The 25,706-nt window shown below is 37.6% G+C and overlaps 1 protein-coding gene across 1 annotated transcript in view; it reads right to left on the reverse strand.

Moving 5' to 3' along the window:
• Nucleotides 1-13,143: 13,143 nt before the first annotated feature.
• The window catches only part of nup58.S (nucleoporin 58kDa S homeolog), a gene marked incomplete at its 5' end in the record, with an annotated part of 47,380 nt that continues 34,817 nt past the window's right edge, over nt 13,144-25,706 (reverse strand). Inside the window, 2 exon segments of the mRNA NM_001095809.1 lie at nt 13,144-13,376; nt 14,865-14,960. Coding sequence (NP_001089278.1) covers nt 13,210-13,376; nt 14,865-14,960 — 263 coding nt within the window. The 3' untranslated portion in view covers nt 13,144-13,209.

Consider the following 25,706-nt stretch of genomic DNA (forward strand, 5'->3'; position numbering starts at 1 on the left):
ATGCTGTATTGTGTATACTAAATATAAACATGAACTTACTGCACCACAAGCCTAATCAAACAAATCATTTATGCTTTCAAAGTTGGCCACAGGGGGTCACCATCTTGTAACTTTGTTAAACTTCTTTGCAAGACTAAGACTGTGCACATGCTCAGTGTGGTCTGGGCTGCTTAGGGATCGTCATAAACTATCAAAACAGCACAAGTCAAATAATATCTGCCAGAAGCCGAAACAGCAAGACTGATTAATAATCAGAATATGCAGACTGCACCGGGTCCTGGGTTGTCATGTAATCTAATGTGGATTTTATAGTTTTTGTATTGTTTAATACAAACTTTCTCCAACTCTCCAGAACCTGTGGCTGCAGCAAAATAATCCTCCAAATAAAATCCTAGTTTATCTGTTTAAATCTTTCTCCATGATCTGGAGTTGGAAACAGTAAAGGGGATGTAAGGGCAAAAATAAAATCCAATACAAATATACACAGTCGCCGGCTGCTCTACAGGGAAACAAACAAAGCTGCTGGAGTTCTGCATGGCTGGAAAGTAAGGCGGGGGCTCCCCCTGCTGTTCATAAGTATGATTGTTTCCCTGCTCAGCAGTTAGGGACCGTCTGAGAATTCTTATCCACAGCAGTAAATGAAGGGAGAATTTCACTGCACACAGTCAGCTTTCTTATAACTACGGTACACATTTTGTAATTAAAGTATATTGGAGATAGGTTTCTTTTTCATTAAAGAAAGTAAAAATTGTATTTTATTTTTTTGCCTTTACATGCCCTTTAAGAGCACCTATCACCTAAAAGTTGCTTCACCCTCCGTAGACAAGGGCTGTGTTGGCCATTAGTGTGTTGACTATATTTTATGGTATTCCTTTGAAGGGCTGAAAGAGAGAAGAGAATTCTAAAATACAATTGGGATCAAAGCAAGTATCTAAAAAGACAAATATCTTTCTACCTCCCAAGAAACCCTTTACGTTTCCTCTTTCCCTGGCTGGAGATGCCTTTAACTGACAGCAATGGGAATAGAAGAGCACAGAAAGCTTGGATGATGCTGAGGGAAGAACTACCCCTGAAATATATCAACCAAAACCTCTAATTTAACAGAAAATATCAAAGCTTGTCTTAGAAATTAAATTCGATGATAAAAGAAATGGTAGCCTTTGCAATTGTGCAAATTGCAGCTGTTTGTGAGCAGTTAGTTATGGAATGATACTAATAATTGGCTCTGGGATCCGGATGAGTCGTTCTTACCAGTTCTGCCTGAATCATAATCATTTGCAATAAATAAGCTTATTCACATAAACATCACGTCCTAATATTGAAGAAATCATTATAGTATGAAGCAAGGATCGTCTAACTGTAAGCCCAAGGTTGCTCTTATGTAACAATGCCTGAGACTTTTAACAAGACCAGTGCATTTAAAAAAAGGACAGTCTAACCAGCTTGCACTACCCTGCAATACTTGCTGGTGAGGCCACTGCAAACTGCAGAATTATAAAATAATGCAGAGAGTTATCAGCACAATACAGAATTCAAATTGAGATGCATTGAGAATGAAACAAGTCAACTTATCAGGAACTGCCTCCAATCACCACCTCATAAGGGGGTGGACTAAGAAGGTTCACGAAAAAAAAACTTCATTGCTCGAGGGGGGTAAATTTACTAAAGGGCGAAGTGACTAACGCTGGCAAAAATTCGCCAGCGTGACGTCATTTCGGGCCTTCGCCGATTTACTAACGGGAGCTGGCGTAAATTTGCTAGCGAAGGAGATAGACTCTAGCGCTACTTCTAACTCTAGGCGACTTTGCGCTCTGGCGAATGGATGTAACTAATTCACAAATTCACTAAGATGCTGATTTTACTGAACGTTACCTCTTGCGCCAGACTTGCCTTTGCCAACTCAGACCAGGCAAAGTGCAATAAAGTAGATAGGACTTCCTCCAAAAAAAAGTTGAAAATTTTTCTAAGTCCCAAAAAACGCTGGCGTCTTTTACTTTTTACACGTTGATAGGCTGAAAAAGATTGTAAATTCTTTTTTGAGTTCCCTCCTACATTTCTTAACATATGGCACATAAACTATACACTGGGCTCATGTGTAGGGCAATATAACAACTTTATTTTATTTTACTAAGGTTCCCAGGCTTGTGTAATGTAATGTATTTGCTGCAACATATACGTCCATTGTACTTTAACTTCATGTCGTATGCAAATAAGGCATCGCTAGCGTAACTTCGAATTGCTTATCGTAACCCTGGACGCATTTTTGGAATTTTGTGAATTAGCATTGTCCTGGCAAATCCATGCCTGGCAAAGTGTTGCGATACTGGCGCAATATTGGAGGTAAGTAAATTTGCCCCCCAGGAGAAGGAAAGCTTCCAAGGCAGTTTATTGCCAATAGATTAGCCACAACAGTGCAAGCTAGAACACCACTTTTATTCTTTAGAATGCTTTTCCATATGTAAACAGCTCTAGAAGCTGTCTTCTCATGTTTAGAATAGCAGCTGCCATATTAGCCTGAGTCTCTCCCTGCTCGCTCATAGCTCTGGGCTAAGATTGCAGCAGGGAGGGGAGGAGCAAACTGAGCATGCTCAAGCCCTAGCCCTGGAGGTTTAAGCTGAAAACAGGAAGTCTGATACAGAAGCCCATGTGTACGCAACAGAAGGAAAGAAATGTGGTGTTTCTTTTGACAGAGGACTCAGAGCAGCATTACTTTGAGGGTTTATTAGTGTATCTATATAGACCTTTTTGATAAAGCTTACTTAGTTTTAACCTTTCTTTCTTTTTTAAAGTCACAAGACACTCAGTTGAACCAGTACTCTATGGCTGTATCGGATTTTTGCAACAAGTTCTTGAAACTTGCTGAACACAACCCTGGATTCAGTGCATCCCAGCCTTAAATAATGTTGTGCAGTTTCTACATACTTAAGTTTCATAATATTAAAAGTAAGGATGTATGTTTTTGGATTTGCCCAAATACTGAACGAAAGCAGAATCCTAATTTGAGAAAACTCAAATAAAAAAAAAAATCTCATCTAAATTGTCATGTTCAGTTTCCAGAGTATTCTAGTTGACTTTGAAGGTTGGGATTCGCTTTAAAGGAATAGTTCAGTGTAAAAATAAAAACTGGATAAATAGATAGGCTGTGCAAAATAAAAAATGTTTCTAATATAGTTAGTTAGCCACAAATGTAATGTATAAAGGCTGAAGTGAACAGATGTCTAATAAAACAGCCAGAATCCAACGTCCTGCTTTTCAGCTCTATAACTCTGAGTTAGTCAGCGACTTGAAGGGGGGCCACATGGTACATTTCTGTTCAGTAAGTTTGCAATTGATCCTCAGCATTCAGCTCAGATTCAAAAGCAACAGATATGACCCATGTGGCCCCCCTCAAGTCTCTGATTGGTTACTGTCTGGTAGCCAGGGTAACTAGTCAGTGTAAACCAAGAGAGCTGAAAAGCAGGAAGTAGAGTTCTGACTGACTTGTTATACATCAAATCACTCCAGCCTTTATACATTACATTTTTGGCTAACTAACTATATTAGAAACATGTTTTATTTTGCACAGCCTCTCTATTTACCCAGATTTTATTTTTACACTGAACAATTCCTTTAATAGAACACTTATAATTTGACCGAAACCGAATCCAACAAAAAGATTCCTCCAAATCCCAAACCCAATTCTAGACCAGTGCACTTTTAATTTCTAGGCAGAGTTTGTGAGATATTGTAACCCAGAACAGACGCTCGGGCTTGACTTTTCTGGATTTCTGCCCTTGCCTCCAAACTGCAATTCATTATAAACATTCTAATCAACTTCTTAATTTACATTTGCTAATGGAGGAGGAAGGAACAGTGATCATCATGATACATGCTCGCTCAGCTTGGCTGCGGTGCCCCTTGGAGATTCTTGCATTGCTTTGGGGTGTAGGTAATGACTTTGTTTGATTTCTGTATCAGCCTCACCTCATAAATTGCTTCATTTGTGTGTTTGCAGCTCTTTAGTCTTTTTGGCAAGCAACGAAAGCACCGCGTCTGGGCAGTTTGGCGGATGACATACACGGGCTGAGGTTGACTTCTGGCGAGGCCACATTCCCGCTCACAACTTGTCCAGCAATTGGCTCTCGCATCCCTGTCACTGGGATCCGTCACCGTTACTTCCTGATCACGATAAATGATTGCCAACATTTCTACAAATACATTTATGAGGTACAAAACATTACATGGTTGAGTGTAACAGTACAGGCCGGATGGCTACGGTGCTTGTATTTAACCATGTCCTGCACCTTCTCTCACCAAGGTTATTATGAGAGGTCAACATGAGGGCACCACTGACCATTTTGCTACCAAGGTGGTGCCACCCAGGGGTGCTTTTGGGTTTGACAATGGACAAACAATCCCTGTTTTGTTTAAAGGGTAAGGCATTTTTAGTAGCAGTATACGTTTACATAGGTATACATTTACCTAGGGTCAAATATCGAGGGTTAATTAACCCTCGATATTCGACCATCGAAGTAAAATCCTTCGACTTCGAATATCGAAATCGAAGGATTTACCGCTATTCCTACGATCGAACGATTCAAAGGATTTTAATCCATCAATCGAAGGATATTCCTTCGATCAGAAAATTGTTAGGAAGCCTATGGGGACCTTCCCCATAGGCTAACATTGGCCTCGGTAGGTTTTAGTTGTCGAACTAGGGGGTCGAAGAATTTTTTAAAGAGACAGTACTTCGACTATCGAATAGTCGAACGATTTTTAGTACGAATCGTTCGATTCGAAGGTCGTAATCGAAGTAGCCCATTCGATGGTCGAAGTAGCCAAAAAAAACATTTGAAATTCTAACTATTTTTCCTCTATTCCTTCACTCGAACTAAGTAAATGGGCCCTAAAATGTCGCTGTCTTAAATACATTGATAATGGGTTGAGTGCAGAGGGCAGCAACTTCAAGGTCCAAATTTCCATTTTTTTTAGTTCAGAGTGCAGTTGCAATATATTTAAGCTGGCCAACTATGTCAAAGTCATCCCATATCTGGCCAGTCCTACACAAATTGCATTGCAATGTATGGTCAAACAACCCCTGTTTTGTTTAAAGGGTAAGGCATTTTTCAGTAGCAGTATGCACAACATGTCTCAATGTCTTATATATATTGATAATGGGTTGAGTGCAGAGGACTCTTGTATTTGTCTATATGCCAACATGTGCCATTGCCCAAAGACCCACGTCATAGATAATGATTTTGGGAATTCAGTACATTTTCCCCCAAATTTCCTGATACTACCATATGGTTGCTAATAGAAATGACAGCAAGTTTATTTTATTTTTTACCATTATATGTTATATATCATCAAACAAGATTCCCATCAGTGCCTACCCCAGTGGAGGTTACCATCTAAGATCCCTATAACATTCACATTCAATACGGTCAATTGTATCAGCAGCCAATTAACCTGCCTGTGTATATTTGGAGTGAGGGAGGAAACCGGAGCACCCGTAAGAAACCCCACCTAGACATGGGGAGAACATACAAACTCCTTGCAGATAGTGCCCTGGTTGGATTTGAACTTTGGACTCTGGTGCTGGAAGGCAAAAGTGCTAGGCATGGCATTTTGCCTGAGAACACATTGGGGCTTATTTATAAACACTGGGCAAATTTGCACCTGGGCAGTTACCCATGGCAACCATGATGGTCACTTTCACTGCTCAACCTGCAGCTGGTTGAACAAAGCTAATCACTGACTGGTTGCTATGGGTTACTGCCCTGGTGCAAATTTTCCCAATGTTTATAAATGAACCCCATTCAGTCTCAGCAGGCTGGTGTTAAAGGGAAAGTTCACGCAGACACAGAAGACTGATATTTTACCTTTTTCTATCTTAAGTGTTTTTTTAATTATCCGCCTTTCTTTTAAGACCCTCTCCTATTTAGTTATGCTAACCAATGTCTGGTGGCAAGGGTAAGCAATCACCATATTGAAATTCCAAAAAATAAAATTAAACAATGTAATAAAAGGTGCAATGATTGTTCATGGTATAGTAAACCATAGCAACCTGTTAGCAGGGTTACCTCTTTTACAGAACTCACGGATATCTCTGATCATACAAACACAGTTATTACTATGCAGCTTAGCTAAGTTCATATTATAAACAGAACATATTTCTTTAGACATTACGCAAAGTCTGAAACCAATCGGCTTGGCAAATCTGACATCTAGTGGTAATTTAGAGTTATCCCAGCAATCTAACATCTAGATGCCCATTTATCAAAGGTCAAATTCGTGTGATTTCTCATATGTTCACAATTCGACTGGGAGGTTATTTAAGAAAAAATTTGAATGTCTATTATTCTATCGACAACTTGAAAATTACAATTGTATTTAATTTGTACAAATCGAGTTTTTCTCCCGGAATGTCAGGAAGGCAGTGAACATTTCCAAATGGCTTAACGGACCTGCCATTGACTTGGACATGAACTCGGCAGGCTTTAGATGGCGAATATTCGAGTTATGACTGTTTCCAGGGTCGAGGTGTCATAAAGCTCACTTTTAAATTTACATTCGAATAGGGGGATTAAAATTTACTATTCGACCCTTGATAAATCTGACCACTAATCAGCTGACAAAACTTCATGTAAGTGGTGAGATGTAAATGGTATGTATGCACTTCTTCCTTTAATGCCCAGGATACTGCCATACACTTCCGAAAACACCCACACCTTCTGGTGTCCCTTTTCCCAGTAACATTGTTCATCATTACCATAAATGCTCTCTCACCTTGCTGGGATAATTATAAAAAAAGGTCACTTTTGCATCTTGGAGATATGTTTCTAGACATCTGTTTATGTCAAACAATAGTGGGTTTGCAACCTCGCAGGAAGATACAGGCTCATTACCTTGAGACCACCATCAGCAGAGAGTCTAGGACTAGTCTTCGTATAACTCCAAGTTAAAGGTTGTAGATGTAGGAAAGTAGATGGTGCTTGGATCTTAGCTGTTCTCCAAATGGTTAATATGTAAATGGTCTTAAAGGTAAATGCCATCATAATAGTTTCATCTGGCTAAAACGGTGATGCTGGCGCTAGCGTTGGCTAATTTGCATAAGGCGGGAAGTTAACGTTGAATGGACGTAGATGCTGCAGCAAATACATTACACTACACAAGCCCAGGAAACCTTAATAAAATAGAGTTGTTATATTGCCCTACACATGAGCCCAGTGTATAGTTTATGTGCTATATGTTAGGAAATGTAGGGGGGAAGCCGGTTACCCAAAAATTTACGCTGTTTTTCAGCCTATCACCCTGAAAAATAAAAAGTTGCCAGTGTTTTTTGAGAGAGCATCATCAGAGAGCAAATTCGCCAGGCGTTAGGGAGCAAAGTAGCGCTAGAGTCTATCTCCTTCACTAGCGAAGTTACGCCGGTGACCTTTAGTAAATCGGCGAAGTACCGAAATGACTTCACACTGGCGGATTTTCGCCCTTTAGTAAATTTTCCCCATAGGCTCTACTAAGACCCCACTCTATTAATTTTTCATTGAATGTTGAAGGAAGGGCTGGTCACTGTCTGAGGGATACCAGAAGATTGCAAATACCGCCCCAACTTAAATTTCTCTCAGAAGTCGTCACTTTCTTCAGACACATCTTTGATCGCATTTCCAACCCAAATGCTGTAATTGGACCACAGCAGCAATATCTCCTGACAAAATCATAAAGATCAGATTAAATCCTCAAGTAATATTTTGATCAAAATATCTGATTTAAACACACAGTGTGATTGTTATCAAATTGGCTGGAGTGACCGTCTTGGTGCAAGTTAATTGGGTCACAATCAGACCTAAGTCTGAGAAGTGAAGTGTAGGAAAGGACCATAAACGGAGGGTAAATTCTGTGTTTGGGAGGCTACTTAAAGGCATATTCCTTCACAGCATCCTTCTCATACCGCAGACACAGGGCAGGTTTCATACAATGCTAATTTTATACATTCCAGAAGACACGGCAGTATAAAGAGCCAATTTCATATACACAAACCCAAGAATTCATGGTAGTATAAGGGGTCAGTTTAATGTATAATCGCCTTGGAACACATAGGATAAATACAGTACCAACTTCATGTATATTTCCTCCATCCAGTTTGTTGTTGGTTTGGGGAGGCTCAGCCTTTCCATGCCTTCATTAAAAACCCCCCAAGACCTCCTACCTCGTTGCAGATAGATTTGGTCTGCAAGGCTCCATTATTATACCTTTGTGCACTTGCCAATCTATTTGTTTCCCCCAGATACATATGTGAATCATGCTTTGTGAAAGAATAAACACATACTTTTAGTAAGAAACAAGGTGGTTTAAAGTTGACACATTTCCTTGGAGTTTAGTGTTTCGCCAAAGTAAATCCTACCTAACTTCACAGATTAATGGTTTTTGGACATTTTTGGTCCAACATTTGGTCAGACCCCAGTTAGCTAACAAAGTTATTGACAGTTGAAAACATTGTTGTATCAGCCAATGAGTCAAGGGGCTAGGTCTGCAATAGAGTTCATTCCAAACCAAAGTGATTTTCAAGTTGGGCTTCCAACGGTATTCAGGAGGTCAAATAAGCATTCTCTCTTAAAATTTCTCTAACTGGTCTTCAGCCTAGACCCCCAGGCCCCAGCTACTGGTTTAGGCGACATTGGTGTGGGGGGGGGGGGGAGGGTGGGCAGCCCAACAGTTTTAAAAGTAAAGGGGGAGGGGGAACCCCAACCAAAGCACTCTCAAATTTAGCTTAGAAGGACAAAAAAAATAAACAATGACTCCAAAAGGAGATTAACACCATTCCATGAATCAAAACTGCATTGGTAAAACTAGTAACTTTTTCTTACTTACTTGCATCCAGCATATCCTCTTTGGGCCAGTTAATAAGGAATTATGAAGTTTATAGTAAAGTCCCTAATATAGAATATTAACAAACAAAATGTACCCAACAAAAACAGAAACCAAGCGGTCAAAGCACGCAACCTTACCTGCCAACAGCTTCCCAGAAATCTTATTATAAAGACTGTTGCACTAACGATAATTATAAAAACATTAAAAGAAGCAAAATATGATGGATCAGCGAAGTGCAGTTGTACCATGCATAGTTCATGGTCAGATAAAAATATATTTTAGAAACATGTATACAAATGTTGAATATACTTATTTTAGGCTTTTCGGATGATATAGTCGTAGCAGATACAACATAGAGGTGATGCCTCCAGAAACTACAAACTGACTACATTAATGTTAGAACATTTACGTCTATCACATGAGTTGGTCACATTTAGTGTCTGAAATCAGTATATTAGCAGCTATAGTTTCATTTCATTTTATTGATTGAGACATCAATGGTTTCAAATATTGTCACGTACAACAGAAAGCAGGAGACGGAAAAAGCTTTCAATAATGAAATAAACTACTGTCTGAGGCACGGCTTCTGAAAAAGGAGACAATGCAAAGTTTACAGACGTCTTCAAGTACAAAACATCAATATGTAACACAAATCTTCAAAAAGGTCATACAGAAAGGAGAACATTTTTTAAAGAAAACTCAAAGATGAACAATGAAAATAATAAATAAACATTTCTTAGGTTTAACTGAAAGATAGTGTGTAGACTCTACTGTCGAACAATGCGGATTTAATACGTGGATCACTGCCCTAACAGGAGACAACCGCTGACACGCTCTCTGAAATAAATAGCTACTGCATTGTTTTGCTCTGCGACTGGTAAAGAATTTAAAATTTAGCTTGTATAACGGAGGAAAATATATATTGTTTCCACTCACTTCACTTCAACCAACAAAATTTGCATTGAAAAACGGTTAGAAGAATAGGTTTGGAAAAGAACAGACTTAAAGGGATCCTGTCATCGGAAAACGTTTTTTTTCAAATGCATCAGTTAATAGTGCTGCTCCAGCAGAATTCTGCACTGAAATAAATTTCTCAAAAGAGCAAACAGATTTTTTTATATTCAATTTTGAAATCTGACATGGGGCTAGACATATTGTCAATTTCCCAGCTGCCCCTGGTCATGTGACTTGTGCCTGCACTTTAGGAGAGAAATGCTTTCTGGCAGGCTGCTGTTTTTCCTTCTCAATGTAACTGAATGTGTCTCAGTGGGACATGGGTTTTTACTATTGAGTGTTGTTCTTAGATCTACCAGGCAGCTGTTATCTTGTGTTAGGGAGCTGCTATCTGGTTACCTTCCCATTGTTCTGTTGTTTGGCTGTTGAGGGGGAAAAGGGAGGGGGTGATATCACTCCAACTTGCAGTACAGCAGTAAAGAGTGATTGAAGTTTATCAGAGCACAAGTCACATGACTTGGGGCAGCTGGGAAATTGACAACATGTCTAGCCCCATGTCAGATTTCAAAATTGAATATAAAAAAATCTGTTTGCTCTTTTGAGAAATGGAGTAGCACTATTAACCGATTCATTTTGAAAAAAATATTTTTTCCCATGACAGTATCCCTTTAAGGTGGCCATACACTATTAGATCCACTCGTTTGGCGAGGTTGCAAACTAGCGGATCTTTCCCCGATATGCCTACTAACGGCAGGGTGATATTGGGTTGATCTGAAGGATCGAATTACAACGAAGCGAAAGGGCGTTGACGGGTCATAGTACCGCATCATCGCCAGCCAATGCGGTACTTGATCGAAGGAAAAAACAAACCTGCCCCATTAATATCAGGCCAATTTTTGGAAATATCAATTGGGGGGGACACGGAAGCAGATGAGATGCCTAACTGGTCTAAAGGACCGATATCGGCAGCTTTAATCTGCCTGTGTATGACCACCTTTAGTTATAGTTCGACTTATAAAAGATTGACTTGAATATTGAATTGTGATCAAGCAGCCAAGTCTCCTTTAATCTGTCTCACAACGCAGCAGTTCTATCATGCTTAATGGCTGCAATTCTAGCTATAGTCTGTCCGTGCTCCAAAATTTTATCTGAAACCATCTGCTTACATTATTGCAGGACCTAAAAATTAGGAAAGCACACAAAATAGCTCCATGCCGATATTAACATATGAAATTTGTTACAGTGCATGTGGAATGTGCATGTGGGACATTGGCCAGCACTAAGACACTGATGCATAAAAGTAAACATTTAAATAAGGAACATTTTAAGATGATGATATATATGACAGCATACACTTAAAATTAACATCTTTTAAAACAGACCGTACAAGAGTAAAATGTATAATTATATAACAAAAACAACCTTAAAGGAACAATTCTTTGTAAAAATAAAAACCGGGTAAATAGATAGGCTGTGCAAAATAATAAATGTTTCCAATACAGTTAGTTAGCCAAAAATGTAATGTATAAAGGCTGGAGTGACTGGATGTGTAACATAATAGCCAGAACACTACTTCCTGCTTTGCAGCTCTCTTGGTTACCAGGCAGTAACCAATCAGACACTTGAGGAGGGGGGGGGGCACATGGGTCATAAATCTGTTGCTTTTGAATCTGAGCTGAATGCTGAGGATCAATTGCAAACTCACTGAACAGTTTTGTTCCATGTGGCCACCCTTATAGGAGAAGGAAAGGCTAAAATTAAATAAGCCTTATCAGAAAGGTCTATATAAATACACCAGTTAACCCTCAAAGTAATGCTGCTCTGAGTCCTCTGTCAAAAGAAACAGTATTTCTTTCCTTTTATTGTGTACACATGGGCTTCTGTATCAGACTTCCTGTTTTCAGCGTAAACCTCCAGGGCAGGGCTTGAGCATGCTCAGTTTGCTCCTCTCCCCTCCCTGCTGTGAGCAGGGAGAGACTCAGGCAGGAAGTGATGTCACACCAAGTTTATATGGCAGCTTCTATACTAAACAAACAGAGACAGTGTCTAGAGCTGTTTACTCAGGTATGGTAAAGCATTCTGCAGAATAAATATAGCGTTCTAACTTGCACTATTGAGGCTAATCTGTTGACAATAAACCGTCTTGGAGCTTTCCTTCTCCTTTATAGTGACTTACTGACTCAGAGTTAGAGAGCTGAAAAGCAGGAAGTAGTGTTCTGGCTATTATGTTAGACATCCAGTCACTCCAGCCTTTATACATTACATTTTTGGCTAACTATATTATAAACATTTTTTATTTTGCACAGCCTATTTACCCAGTTTTTATTTTTACACTGAACAGTTCCTTTAAAACACTTCATTTCTTTGTTTAATTTGTATACCATCCAATGGGTGTGCTTTCAGAAATGCATCGTACTGCAAAATTTTGAAGTTATTTGACCTAAAGCTGTAGACTGGACAATGCAGATGAGGAGAAAGTCAGCGAAACAAAATATAAATTAGATAAATCCTGCAATTGGATGACACAAATCAGGAAAAGTGTTATAAAGTGAATATTTAAACATCTGTACAGTTGTCTCCTATGCTCATAACATGACACCTACTCAAAACAAGTGAGTGAAGTTCTGAAAACCCAATAAAGAGAGAGGAGAAGAGATTTTAGAATTGCACCATACACAGAGATATTAAAACACTTCATAGACACTATAGGCAGATTAACACAGTCAAAGGCTGGTGGAAACCAATGCACACGTCCCAAGACATTGATAATATCCTAAACTAATACATGAAACGGACAGTATAAGGGAAAGGTGTAGGACATCATAACTTTCAGCTATATAGTGGACGGATACATAGAGCCATCAAAAAAATGAATTCTTGAAAAGATAAGCCATTGTTTTTCTACAGCCATGAACGTGTGAGTGTAATAAGTATAGTGGATTTTCGCTGTACAAATAAATCAGAAACTATTGAAACACTAGAGATTCTAAAACAGGCGTCAATAAGCGTGTAATGGACTCCAGCCCCATCCCCGTGCGATTGTACAGAGGAATGGTCCCAAAAGTTTACATTTTCAGACAATATTACATATGCCTTAACCTAATAATCAGATATTTAAAAAAAAAAAAAAAATTACAAAATGATGTGCAATATGTATGTACAGAAAACGTTGATAACTTGGCCATAGGAAACACCACTGGCGGTGGTAGGGAGGATATAATAGGTTCCTTAATTTCTGTGAACCAGTACATTTGCAGAATGTGAAAAAAAAACAAAACCTCTCCATAAGAGATCCAAATGGTATAAACTATTTTGGGCACACTTGCAGCACTGATTTAGAAAAATAGATTTATTTTGTGTAATAACAAGTAGAAAGGTCACCAAAACAACAAAACAAAAACAGGTCTATCGTTTCCCTCTCTTGTTTCCAGCTGGAGGCTTCTTAAGCTGAAGCAGCTGTCCTGTCCCAAAACTTGTAGATGAAGGGTTGGATACTCCGAAGGTTAAGCCAGCTGATGCATTGATGCCAGGATTGCTGAAGTTAAATCCAGATGTAGATGTACTGCCAAACCCTTCGGGGGATAAAATACATTTGAAACCATTAATTGAAGTGAAGAAAAGCTTTCGAGTAAATAACCTTAGCCAGGCTATTACACATCCTTAATATTTAACTTTGCATTAAAAGTAGAACATTAAAGGATAAAAGAAGCTGACATTTTCCAGATAAAACTATATTCAAAATTTAACAGAAAGGCTTGTATTAATACAAACTGTCTATTTCTGTTCATTTTTTTCATGGGACCGGTTAACTAGAATGCTCAGGGACTGTGGCTTTCCGGGTAACTGATCTTTGCGTTATTTAGATCTTCATACATGGTCTACTAGAAAATCATGTAAATATGAAATAAATCAAAATAGGCTGGTTCTGCTTCCAATAAGGATTAATTAATATTAGTTGGGATCAAGTACAAGGTAATGTTTTATTATTACAGAGAAAAAGGAAATTATTTAAAAGAATTTGGATTATTTGGATAAAATGAAGTCAATGCGAGACCGCCATTCTGTAATGGACACTTTAAAGGGAAATTACCGTCAATATGAAAATTTAATATACGCTTCATCATACCGAAATAAGAAACTTTCTAAATACATAAATTAAATATTCTGCATCGTTTCTGAAATAATAAAGTTTATATTTACTATCCTTCTCTCAGCATCTGTTTCTGTTAATTTTGTCTACATGTAGCAGTTGGGTGTCAGATATTCATTGACGTTAGATCCAATATATCTTATGGGGCGTTTCCTTTCCTAGCAGATGAATTAGAGCTCACTCGAATAACGGATTCTAGTACAAAAAAAAAACTAACAAAATAACTGCCTTTTGCACAATTCCTGCATGTAGAGAGACATGATGTCTGGTGATTTTAATAGAGTGAGCTCTAATACATCTTCTAAGCAAAAGGAAGCCCCCCTATAAGATATATTGGATCTAACTGTCAATGAATATCTGACACCCAACTCTTGAATGAAGAGAGAATGAGGAGAAACAGATGCTGAAAGAGGAATAGTGAAGATAAATTTGATTATTTCAGAATTTTTAATTGATATTTAATTGAATTTTTAGTTTCTTATTTCAGTATCCTGAAGCTAATAAATTTTCATTTTCACGATAGTTCCCGTTTAACTGTACAGGGAAGGCTGCCCAAACTTATCTTCATGGGTTTTCAAAATTTGAGGTTGCCCAGCTAGGATGGCTTACAGCAATGGATGGTTGGCTCCAGTCTGAAGGCAAGATTTGAGTTCCATACTTATTTATTTAATATTTTTGCAGCCAGGGCTTTTATGGAAATTTTATGTAAACTCAAGGTTCAACTTTGATCCGATTTTGGAGCATAAATCCCTAAAAAAGCTGAAGTGACTGACCATGCTGTCATAACCCTAGAAGCGTATTGTGTAAATAACACCTACAAACCCCTGAAAACCAAGACATGACTAACGATATCACCTATAAAGGTATACGTCATTTTTTTTATGCCCTTGGTCTATTTTTCCATACAAACCTGCACTTAGGCTTCCCGATGGTTTATTTGCCGTTCCAAAGCCAAAGGAAGATGAGCCAGAGGTGTTGCCACCAAAAGCAGAGCTACTTCCAAATCCTATTGGAATAGTATTAAATAAAAGGTATTTAATACAACCAATTAATTTTATTTTATTCTTAAAACATAAGCATCTGGTTAAAAACATATCTTCAGAAATAATGAGGTCAGCCTTAATGGTCTGCGAATAAATGAAAATAAAAAGGAACTAATGGCAATGCTCATGGCCAAAGAATTCCCTGCCTTCATTATAGGATACAACACAACACAAATGACTGTTTTATGGCAAACTCCGAAGCCAATATACTAAAGGGGAACTATCGCGAAAATGAAATTTAAGCTTCCTTATACTGAAGTAAGAAACTTTTTAAATACAATCAATTAAAAATTCTGCAATAATCACCTTCAATGCTCCAATATATCTTATGGGAGGGCTGCCATTCCTAACAGAGCTCACTCAAATAACGGATTCCAGTACAAACAAAACAACTGCCTTTTGCACAAATTCTGCAAGTAGAGAGACATGATGTCTGGTGATTTTAATAGAGTGAGCTCTAATACATCTTCTAGGCAAAAGGAGCCCCCCTATAATATATTTTAGATCATTCATCTGACACACAACTCCTGAATGAAGACATAATGAGGAGAAACAGATGCTGAGAGAGGAATGGTGAAGACGGACTTGATTATTTCAGAAACGATAGAGAATTTTTAGATGATTATATTTAGAAAGTTTCTTGTTTCAGTATTCTGAAGCTAAGGAGAAAAGGCTCAGGTTACACAGCAGGTATGCTCTGTAGAACATAATGATGTTACTGAATCTGTTATCCACTATTTAACCTGTGCCACATAGCCTTTTTTCAATTTCCGCCATTGCTACACAGCAGCTTGTTTATATGAACTATAGTGGTGTTTCTGAAGCAAACACATCAGTTTTACCAATGCAGGGCAAAAGTACATGATATTTTCATTACTTTAAAACACTTATTTTTTAGTGTTACTGTTCCTTTCTGGTACATCTTAAAGGATCAGTAACATCAATTTTTTTCATTAAAATATTCGTTAGTGTAAAACGAAAAAAACAAAGAGATATTAAACTTTTAAATCGCTAAGTCTTTATTAAGAAATAACTTACCGAAACTTCGCTTGTGCTCCTCTTCAGAAAAGGCGATCCGACGGATCCATCGTGCGGCGCTCGATTTCTCCTCCCTGCTTTCCTTATAGGAGATAGCCAGGGAGGAGAAATCGAGCGCCGCACGATGGATCGTCACAGTGTCGCCTCCGCAAGCGGAGTTTCGGTCAGTTATTTCTAAATAAAGACTTAGCGATTTAAAAGTTTACTGTAGCTTCGTGGTTTTTTTTCGTTCTACACAAACAAATTTTTTAATAAAAAAAAAAAAAATGATGTTACTGGTCCTTTAAGTGGCTACTACAGCGTAGTTAACCAAGAATAAAGGCGGCCTTACTGTCTTTATTACCATTTACTTTCCAACTGAACTGTATAAGCAACATTGTTCATGCCCCTCCTATTGAGGGCAGATGCTAATCAAACTGAACGAAGTGCAGAGCAGCATTAGTTGCCCATAACAAACATAGTTGGCTGTGCTGGGTCATAGGAAGCCCCAAAATATTATAATTTTGCACTTGTTACGAATAGTCACAATTTGGCTGGATTCTCCCCAGCTTCACCATTGGTTACCAAATCTTTGCAAAAAAGCAGGTTTATCAACCAGTTTATACAAAATGTATATCTTGAACTCTCATGGTTAGAAGTGAAAATTGAATATCGCTCCAATAAATGAAGTTAGGTTGGAATTCAAATCCCTGTGTTTTAAAGGGGAACTATGGCGAAAATGAAGATTTAATATAAGCTTTGTATACAAAGGTTTATGTGCTAAATTTGGTTCCGTTTACATAGATTAAACGGAGATAAACCCGACTAATACTATGCAACACAACACCTTTGTATTAAAGCCTATGCTAGATGATGCAGGTTTCTTTCACGGGTTCTTTCAAAAATGCACTTTTAAACCGCTCACCCAAAATAGATGGTGACCCAGGTGTATAAACTCCGGGTCCCGCTCCTGGGTTCACTTGTGCCTTACGAAGAAAGAATTCACCGGCACACAGGTATTGCTGGCAGGGTGAAAAACCCTTGCTTTAAAGTTTAATGGTGCGACATGCAACGTTTCGGGGACAACCCCTTTATCAAGCATCAAGCACTTGTGCCTTAAACAGTATGAAGGGTAATAAACGAGAAGGAACTCACCAGATCAGACGGGTGGCCCGGGTGCATCGCCACAAGCCGGTAGCTATCGGTGAGTCACAGTCAGTAGAAAAGATTTGAAGAGCACTCCATTTACCCGTTTGATTAAAAGAAGTAAATATTTATTTCAACATATTAAAAACATCAATTCCCTTGAATTGATGTTTTTAATATGTTGAAATAAATATTTACTTCTTTTAATCGAACGGGTGAATGGAGTGCTCTTCAAATCTTTTCTTAATATAAGCTTCATCATACTGAAATAAGAAACTTTCTAAATACAATCATTTAAATATTCTGCATTGTTTCGGAAATAATGACGTTTATCTTCAATATTCCTCTCTCAACATCTGTTTCTCTTCATTCAGGAGTTGGGTGTCAGATATTCATTGACAGATCCAATATATCTTATTGGGGGCTCCTATTGTCTAGAAGATGTATTAGAGCTCACTATTAAAATCACAAGACATCATGTCTCTCTAGATGCAGAATTTGTGCAAAAGGCAGTTATTTTGTTAGATTTTGTTTGTACTGGAATCAGTTATTTGAGTAAGCTCTAATTCATCTGCTAGGAAAGAAAGCCCCTATAAGATATATTGGATCTAATGGTCAATGAATATCTGACACCCAAATGTTGCATGAGGCCATTGAACAGAGAACAATCTGAAGACCAGTACCAGCACATGATCTACATACCCTGAAATGCTTTGAAAGAAGGGGTATTTGATGCGGTAGAGGTACTAACCTTGAGTCTCAGATTGCTGTATTTTTAATAAATAGTTTCAAATTTTGTAAAAAAAAAATTTTCACATTAATTTTTGTGTGGACCCAAATGTTGCATGAAGACAGAATGAAGAGAGATGCTGAGAGGGATAGTGATGATAAATTTGATTATTTCAGAAACAGTGCAGAATATTGATTTGAAAATGTATTGTATTTAGAAAGTTTCTTATTTCAGTATGATGAAGCTTATATTAAATTTTCATTTTCACAATAGTTCCCCTTTTAAATTGGCTACACATGGGCTGAGAAAAGTGACAAAGACTAGGCTCAGGTATGGGGGGGCCTTTTGATGGCGTGACTGATTTGATCTGTCCAAAAAAAAAAACAAACCAGCCAAATAGCTATTGAACAGATTAGGAAATGCCAAACAGACAAAGATTCCAAGAGCACCTCTTCTGTGAGCTCTGCATAGGCCAATATTAGGGTTGAAAAAAAAAAAACTAGATTTTTTAGTACCATTAACATGCTTGTCTTAAAAATAAAAAAAAAAAAAACTAATATTTCAAGGTTATGAAGTCTTGGTTTCTCCAACACAGAATAGACGTCTAGAGGAACATGATGAATCTGTATATCATTTAGGTGCAGATTATACTTGGCACTGAATGTGCATTACATGTTACCACATCTACCAACACAAGAGAATTCATTTTTCAGTAGGCAATATTAATTGTGATTGGTTTGAAAGATTAGAGGTCAATTAATGTTGCAATCAAGTATAAACTAAACATAATGTTCATAACACCACAAGTAGAAGCACACTTTAAGGGGCAGATTTATTAAGGGTCGAACAGGAAATTTGAATTTTCAAATTGTAATTTTTTGGTCAAAACTCACAAATTCGAATTGGGGACAATGCAAACTCGATTTGAATTTTGATATTTATCAAACCTTTACCCTGGTAATAATTCGAATTCGACTATTCACCACCTAAATGTTCATGTATAAGTCATTAGGAGAGGTCCAGTGACCCATTTGAAGATGATAGTAGCCTTTCGAGTTTTTTTCGGAGAAAAAACTATTCCAGTTTAGTCTAATTTGAATCAAATTCTATGAGTTTTAGAGTCATTTCTTAAATAACCTCCCAATTGAATTTCCAGTATATTCTAATTTATTAGAGTAAAAAAAAAACTCACATGAATTCGAAATTCGACCTTTGATAAATGGGCCGCTAACTGTACTGCCATCATTTAAAATTGCAGATTTCATTTTGATCGGATGTGAAATTGGATTTAATTGTAATTTACAGGAAAAACAAAGGCTAAAAGTACCTCCGAGGCCTGAAGAGCCCAAGACACTTGGTTGCAAGCCAGCGTTCATAGCTGAACCGAATGGTGTTCCAAAATTAACTCCGAGTGAAGGCCGAGGCCCTAATATGAAATTTGAAATTAAAAACACAAAAAAGAAAAACACAAAACAAAAAAAAAAAAAAAAACTTCCTTACTCTTTACAAAAATAAAAACAACCATTACATGTTTACAAAATCATACCTTATTTCAAATGAATCTTATTTCAGAATTTAGTGAAAAGCAAGAAACGGCTACAAACCGGTGAGTGAGTAGATAAAACAACAAGACGTTCTCTTTTTAAAGTGTCGTTTATTGTTCAAACTTTAGCAAGTCAATCAAACTGTAACATGACAATTAAAATGTGTTCACAGAAATCGAATCGGAGGTTGACCTGCATATTACATGATTTCAAAAAAGAGGGGGGAAAAAAAAGGAAAAAGACAAGAGCCTCATTCTCCTTAGCACTTTCAGTGCTAAGAAAGCAGCAGAGATCTGTAGGCTCCCTGCTGCATGGAAGTGGTAAAAGAAAAAAATGTCTTAAATGCAGTTTAACAGGTCAAGTTTGTGCAATTTCCCTTGCATTTCCCTGGCTATTGCATCAATCATTCAAGTCGAGGTATAACACAAGCCCTTTATGTCTTACTGGTAGCCACACAAGCAGCTCATACAAAGAGAAGATAAAGCGGATATGAATAGTGTTGTTAATGGATTACAAATCTCAAAGCAAATTACTAAAGCCAAGTGTGTGCTGGGAACTGTCTTTGTGAAGGAATAGAGGAAAAATAGTTCGAATTTCGAATACGGCTAATTCGACTCTGACCTTCGAATCAAACTAAAAATCGTTCGACTATTCGATAGTCGAAGTACTGTCTCTTTAAAAAATTCTTCGACCCCCTAGTTCGCCACCTAAAACCTACCGAGGCCAATGTTAGCCCATGGGGAAGGTCCCCATAGGCTTCCTAACAATTTCCTGAACTAAGGAATATCCTTCGATCGATGGATTAAAATCCTTCGAATCGAACGATTATTCCTTCAAGAGGAATAGCGCAAAATCCTTCGACTTCAATATTCGAAGTCAAAGGATTTTACTTTGACGGTCGAATATCGAGGGTTAATTAACCCTCGATATTCGACCCTAGGTAAATGTGCCCCATAGCAAACCTTTTTCAAAACTGTCCTTTCCAAGCGCCAATAGCACATTTAACGATAGTCCCTTGAGAATCCCACCTTCTCTGTCTACAATATGATTTCTAGGAGCTGGGGGGAACCAAACATTTGGCTGCCCTACTGGTGCTAGATTACAGGGTTAGGATGCATCCAAGATTCAGTTTGAAATAAGGCCAAATCCCAGCATTTTTTGCATAACAGGTATGGGATCCATTATCCGGAAACCCAGAATGCTTCAAATTACCGAAGGGCTGTCTCCCATAGACTACATTATAATCAAATAATTCAGATTTTTAAAAATTATTTCCTTTTTCTTTGTAATAATAAAACAGTAGCTTGTACTTGATCCAAACTAAGATATAATTAATCCTTATTGGAAGCAAAATCAGCCTATTGGGTTTATTTAATGTTTACATGATTTTCTAGTAGACCTAAAGGGATACTGTCATGGGAAAACATGTTTTTTTTTCAAAACGCATCAGTTAATAGTGCTACTCCAGCAGAATTCTGCACTGAAATCCATTTCTCAAAAGAGCAAACAGATTTTTTTATATTTAATTTTGAAATCTGACATGCGGCTAGACATATTGTCAGTTTACCAGCTGCCCCCAGTCATGTGACTTGTAATAAACTTCAGTCAGTCTTTACTGCTGTACTGCAAGTTGGAGTGATGTCACTCCCCTCCCCCCAGCAGCCTAACAACAGAACAATAGGAAGGTAACCAGATAGCAGCTTCCTAACACAAGATAACAGCTCCCTGGTAGATCTAAGAACAGCACTTTATAGTAAGACTGAGACACTAAGTTGGAGAAATAACAGCCTGCCAGAAAGTAGTTCCATCCTAAAGTGCTGGCACAAATCACATGACTGGGGCAGCTGGGAAACTGACAATATGTCTAGCCCCATGTCAGATTTCAAAATTGAATATAAAAAAATCTGTTTGCTCTTTTGAGAAATGGATTTCAGTGCAGAATTCTGCTGGAGCAGCACTATTAACTGATGCATTTCGGAAAAAACATGTTTTCCCATGAACGTATGGTATGAAGTTCCTAATTACAGAAATATCCATTATCCGGAAAACCCCAGGTCCCGAGCTTTCTGGATAACTTGTCCCATACCTGCATATGAATCCAAACAAATTCTTAAGATGAGCATACAGCTTTAAGTAGTGACAACTACTAAGATAAGCTTTAAGTAGTGACAACTAAACTGGCTACGCCAAGATCTGCTCATATCTGAGAAATCAATAGGAAATGTAAATGTACCATTGTGTCATTTTAAAATACATCAAGAATATTTTTTAAGTTTCAAAAGGTGGATTTATTATAGTTCCTTTAGCAAGCACAGGTCTATGTAAAGCTTTACATGTGCTGATCTTCATCTACAAAAAAGCAGTGATTTGATAAACAGGATCAACGACTTGCCAAGATAAACTGCCACTGTGCTCTCCAGAATCAATATGGCTACCATAAAATAAAGACCTGGGGCTTTACGTAATTTAGTTCTTCATACCTTAAGTCTACTAGAAAATCATGTAAACATGAAATAAACCCAATAGGCTGGTTTTGCTTCCAATAAGGATCAATTATATCTTAGTTGGGATCAAGTACAAGGTAGTTTTATTATTACAGAGAAAAAGGAAATCATTTTTCAAAATTTGGATTGTTTGGATAAAATGGAGTCTATGAGAGATGACCTTTCCCTAATTCGGAGCTTTCTGGATAACGGGTCCCGTAAGTGTACAAAATTTTATTTCATTGCAGTAATTCCAGTTTTCCAAGACACTGAAATACAATTTGAAGGCAAGTAACAAATGCACATTTTATAAAAAAAAAAAAAAACTATTTATCAAAGAGTGAAAATTGAGTTCACCAAAAGTAAATTTCACAGCTCTGTTTTCTTCTATATAATTTTAGGGGCTTATTTGTCAAATGGTTAAAAACAAAGTGATTTTGTTTTGACCCTTTCATAAATATACCCTTAAAGGTACAGTTCAGAGTAAAAATAAAAACTGGGTAAATAGATAGGCTGTGCAAAATAAAACATATTTCTAATATAGTTAGGCAAAAATGTATAAAGGCTGGAGTGACTGGATGTCTAACATAACTGCCAGAACACTACTTCCTGCTTTTCAGCTCTCTAACTCTGAGTTAGTCAGTGACTATAAAGGGGCCCACATGGGACATAACTGTTCAGTGAGTTTACAATTTATCCTCAGAATTCAGCTCAGATTCAAAAGCAACAGTTATGACCCATGTGCCCCCCCCTCAAGTCTCTGATTGGCTACTGCCTGGTAACCAGTCAGTGGAAACCAAGAGAGCTGCAAAGCAGGAAGTAGTGTGCTGGCTATTAGACATCCAGTCTCTCCAGCCTTTATACATTATATATTTTTGCCTAACTAACTATATTAGAAACATTTTTTATTTTGCACAGCCTATTTACCCAGTTTTTATTTTTATACTGAACATTTCCTTTAAAGGGATTATTCACCTTTAAACTTTTAGTATGATGTAGGGAGTGATATTCTGAGCTAATTTTTGATTTTTATTTGTGTCATTTGAGTTATTTAGTTTTTTTATTTAGCAGCTCTCTGCAATTTCAGCAGTCTGGTTGCTAGGGTCCAAATTACCCTAACAACCCTACACTGTATAAGAAACTAGAATATGAATAGGAGAGGCCTGAAATAAGAGTAATAAAAAGTAGCAATAACAATAAATGTGTAGCCTTACAGAGCATTTGTTTTTAGATGGGGTCAGTGACCCTCATTTGAAGAATAGCTTACTTGATTAATTGGCACTTTTTAATAATTTTACTCCTTGCTACTCTAGATAATATATACACTATTGCCTCTATGACTGTACAGTTGGGTGGCATAGGGAAAAAGGCCATGATCATAAACATGTAATAAACGAGCATTAAATTACACCAATTTTTTTTTAAAATGTAGGGGTAGATTTATCATGGTTCAAAGTGAAAATAAGAAATTTCAAATTCAAATTTTGAATTTTCAAGTTTTTTGATGGCCAAAACTGTCAAATTCAACTGAATTATTAGAATTCGATTTGAGTTTTTTTAAAAATTCGAATTCGATTTGAGATTTATCAAACAATGGCCCTTTTATAACTTAAATTCAACTATTTGTCACCTTAAACCTGCGAATTGCTGTGAGTCTATGGAGGACGTCCTGGAATCAATTTAGAGTTGTTTGCAGCCTTTCTGACATTAAAGTTTTGCGGGTAGATCCTATTCACCCGACTTTGAAAAATTACATTTTTTATTTTTTTTAATAAATTTCGATTGGTCGAATGGAGTTCATGGGAGTTTTAAAAAAAACTTCCATGAACTCGAAATTCGACCCTTGATAAATCTGCCCCTTAAAGTTACAAGTTTTAAAGGGACCTGTTGGGTACAAATGTTATTCCCAACCAAAGGTGCGGACTAATAGAGCTCGCATTCCGGTTGGGGATAACAGTAGTAACTGGCGGGGGAATTTTTTTAAAAATAAACTACTGTTATCCCCAACCGGAATGCGGGCTTCTATTAGTCCGCACCTTTGGTTGGGAATAACATTTTTACCCAACAGTTGCCCTTTAAGTGGATATTTCCACCCTTTATTATAGTTTATAGTACTTTACAAAGTAAAGTAAGAGAATCCACAACATATCTGTTTAATAATGATGATATTAGGGATGTACCGAATCCAGGATTCACTTTGGGATTTGGCCTTTTTCAGCAGTATTCGGATTTGGCCGAACCAAATCCGCATATGCAAAAAGTAGGGGCCGGGAGGGAAATTGCGTGACTTTTTGTTGCAAAACAAGGAAGTACATTTTTTCCCCTTCCCACCTCTAATTTGCATATGCAAATTAGGATTCAGATTCAGTTTCGCGAAGGATTGGGGCGTTCGGCCGAATCCAAAATAGGGGACTCGGTGCATTCCTAAATAATTAAGCTCGGCTAATTACATCTGAATTCAACTAGACGTCCTAATAAGATTGTAAAGACATGGCATGAGGAGGCATGGAGGAAATGATTATATACAATGTGCATACCTCCCAACATTTTGGAAATAAAAAGAGACAAAAAAGTTGCAGTGTGGCGAATGTTATTGACCCTGCCCAATTTTGTGGCCACACCCCCTAATTACCATGTTCATTTTACAAAATTTGGCAGGTTATAAAAGTCTGAACATATTTCTGTTATTTTTATTTCAGTTATTACAGTTTTGCTAATGAAGGTGAACTGCCCTTTAAGCTGTGAGTTTAACTTCACCCAAGAGACCAGTTATCTTATATTGTTACAATTACTTATTTGCTTATCTCAAAATTGTTACAAAAGTATCTTGTCTGCAGCTGTGGCTGCTCTGGGCTCTCTGCCAAAAGCCAATTAAATTAGAAACTGTTTCTTTTTCTGACTGTTCAGTGCAGAGAAAATCGGAACTTTCCAGTACAAACGAGGGACTGCAGGTTGAGCTGTCAAAAGAGGGACTGTTGCGAGGTATATATGTGTTGATTTTTTTCTGGGCTGAACAAATCCACAAGCCTGTGTGAATAAATAGTGTAGAAAAACCCGGGCCCACAACAGTTGTCATGCACAGATACTAGCAAGGCATTTGTTGGCACATTCCATTGGAGCGTTATGGCAGCTTCAAGGCAGAATAACCTACTGAAATATATGCTTAAAAGCAAAACATTATTAAATCAACAATGAAACGTCTAAAATGATCTCCTACCATCTGAGGACAGTCAGATATTCATTGACAGTTAGATCCACTATATCTTATAGGGGGGCTTCCTTTCCTAGCAGATGAAGTTCTAATTCGACTATAGGTCATGTTGATAATTTTTCCCTGATAATTCTGCTTTTGTAAGTAATTGTTATTTGAAGTTCCTAAACCTGACTGTTTTGCCAACCTGACTGTTTTGCCAACCTGACTGTCCCTTTTTAACCTGACAGAGTTTCTAATGCTAACAGATTACGGCTGCACAAATATGGCAGCCCCCTCATAGAGGAACATGGGGGATTCGATAAATGTACAGCATCAGGCAAATACTTTTATGACAAAATTATAAACCACATTCGAAGATGTTACGATAGATGTACAAAAAGGTTTTAATTTCGGGTGTCGGTTTAAGATCTCTGTACAAAAAGTACATATGGGGTTTACCTTGACGTGGTATGGTGGCTTTTCAACTTTATGATCATAACTTTGTAACTAAAAACCCCTGTTTTGTAAACACATGCATTTGCATTTATATTGAATTACTTATGAAACAGGGGCCCAGGGAAGTGCATTGTAAGTGG

Source organism: Xenopus laevis, chromosome 2S (assembly GCF_017654675.1).
Source record: "Xenopus laevis strain J_2021 chromosome 2S, Xenopus_laevis_v10.1, whole genome shotgun sequence".
Taxonomy (NCBI): domain Eukaryota; kingdom Metazoa; phylum Chordata; class Amphibia; order Anura; family Pipidae; genus Xenopus; species Xenopus laevis.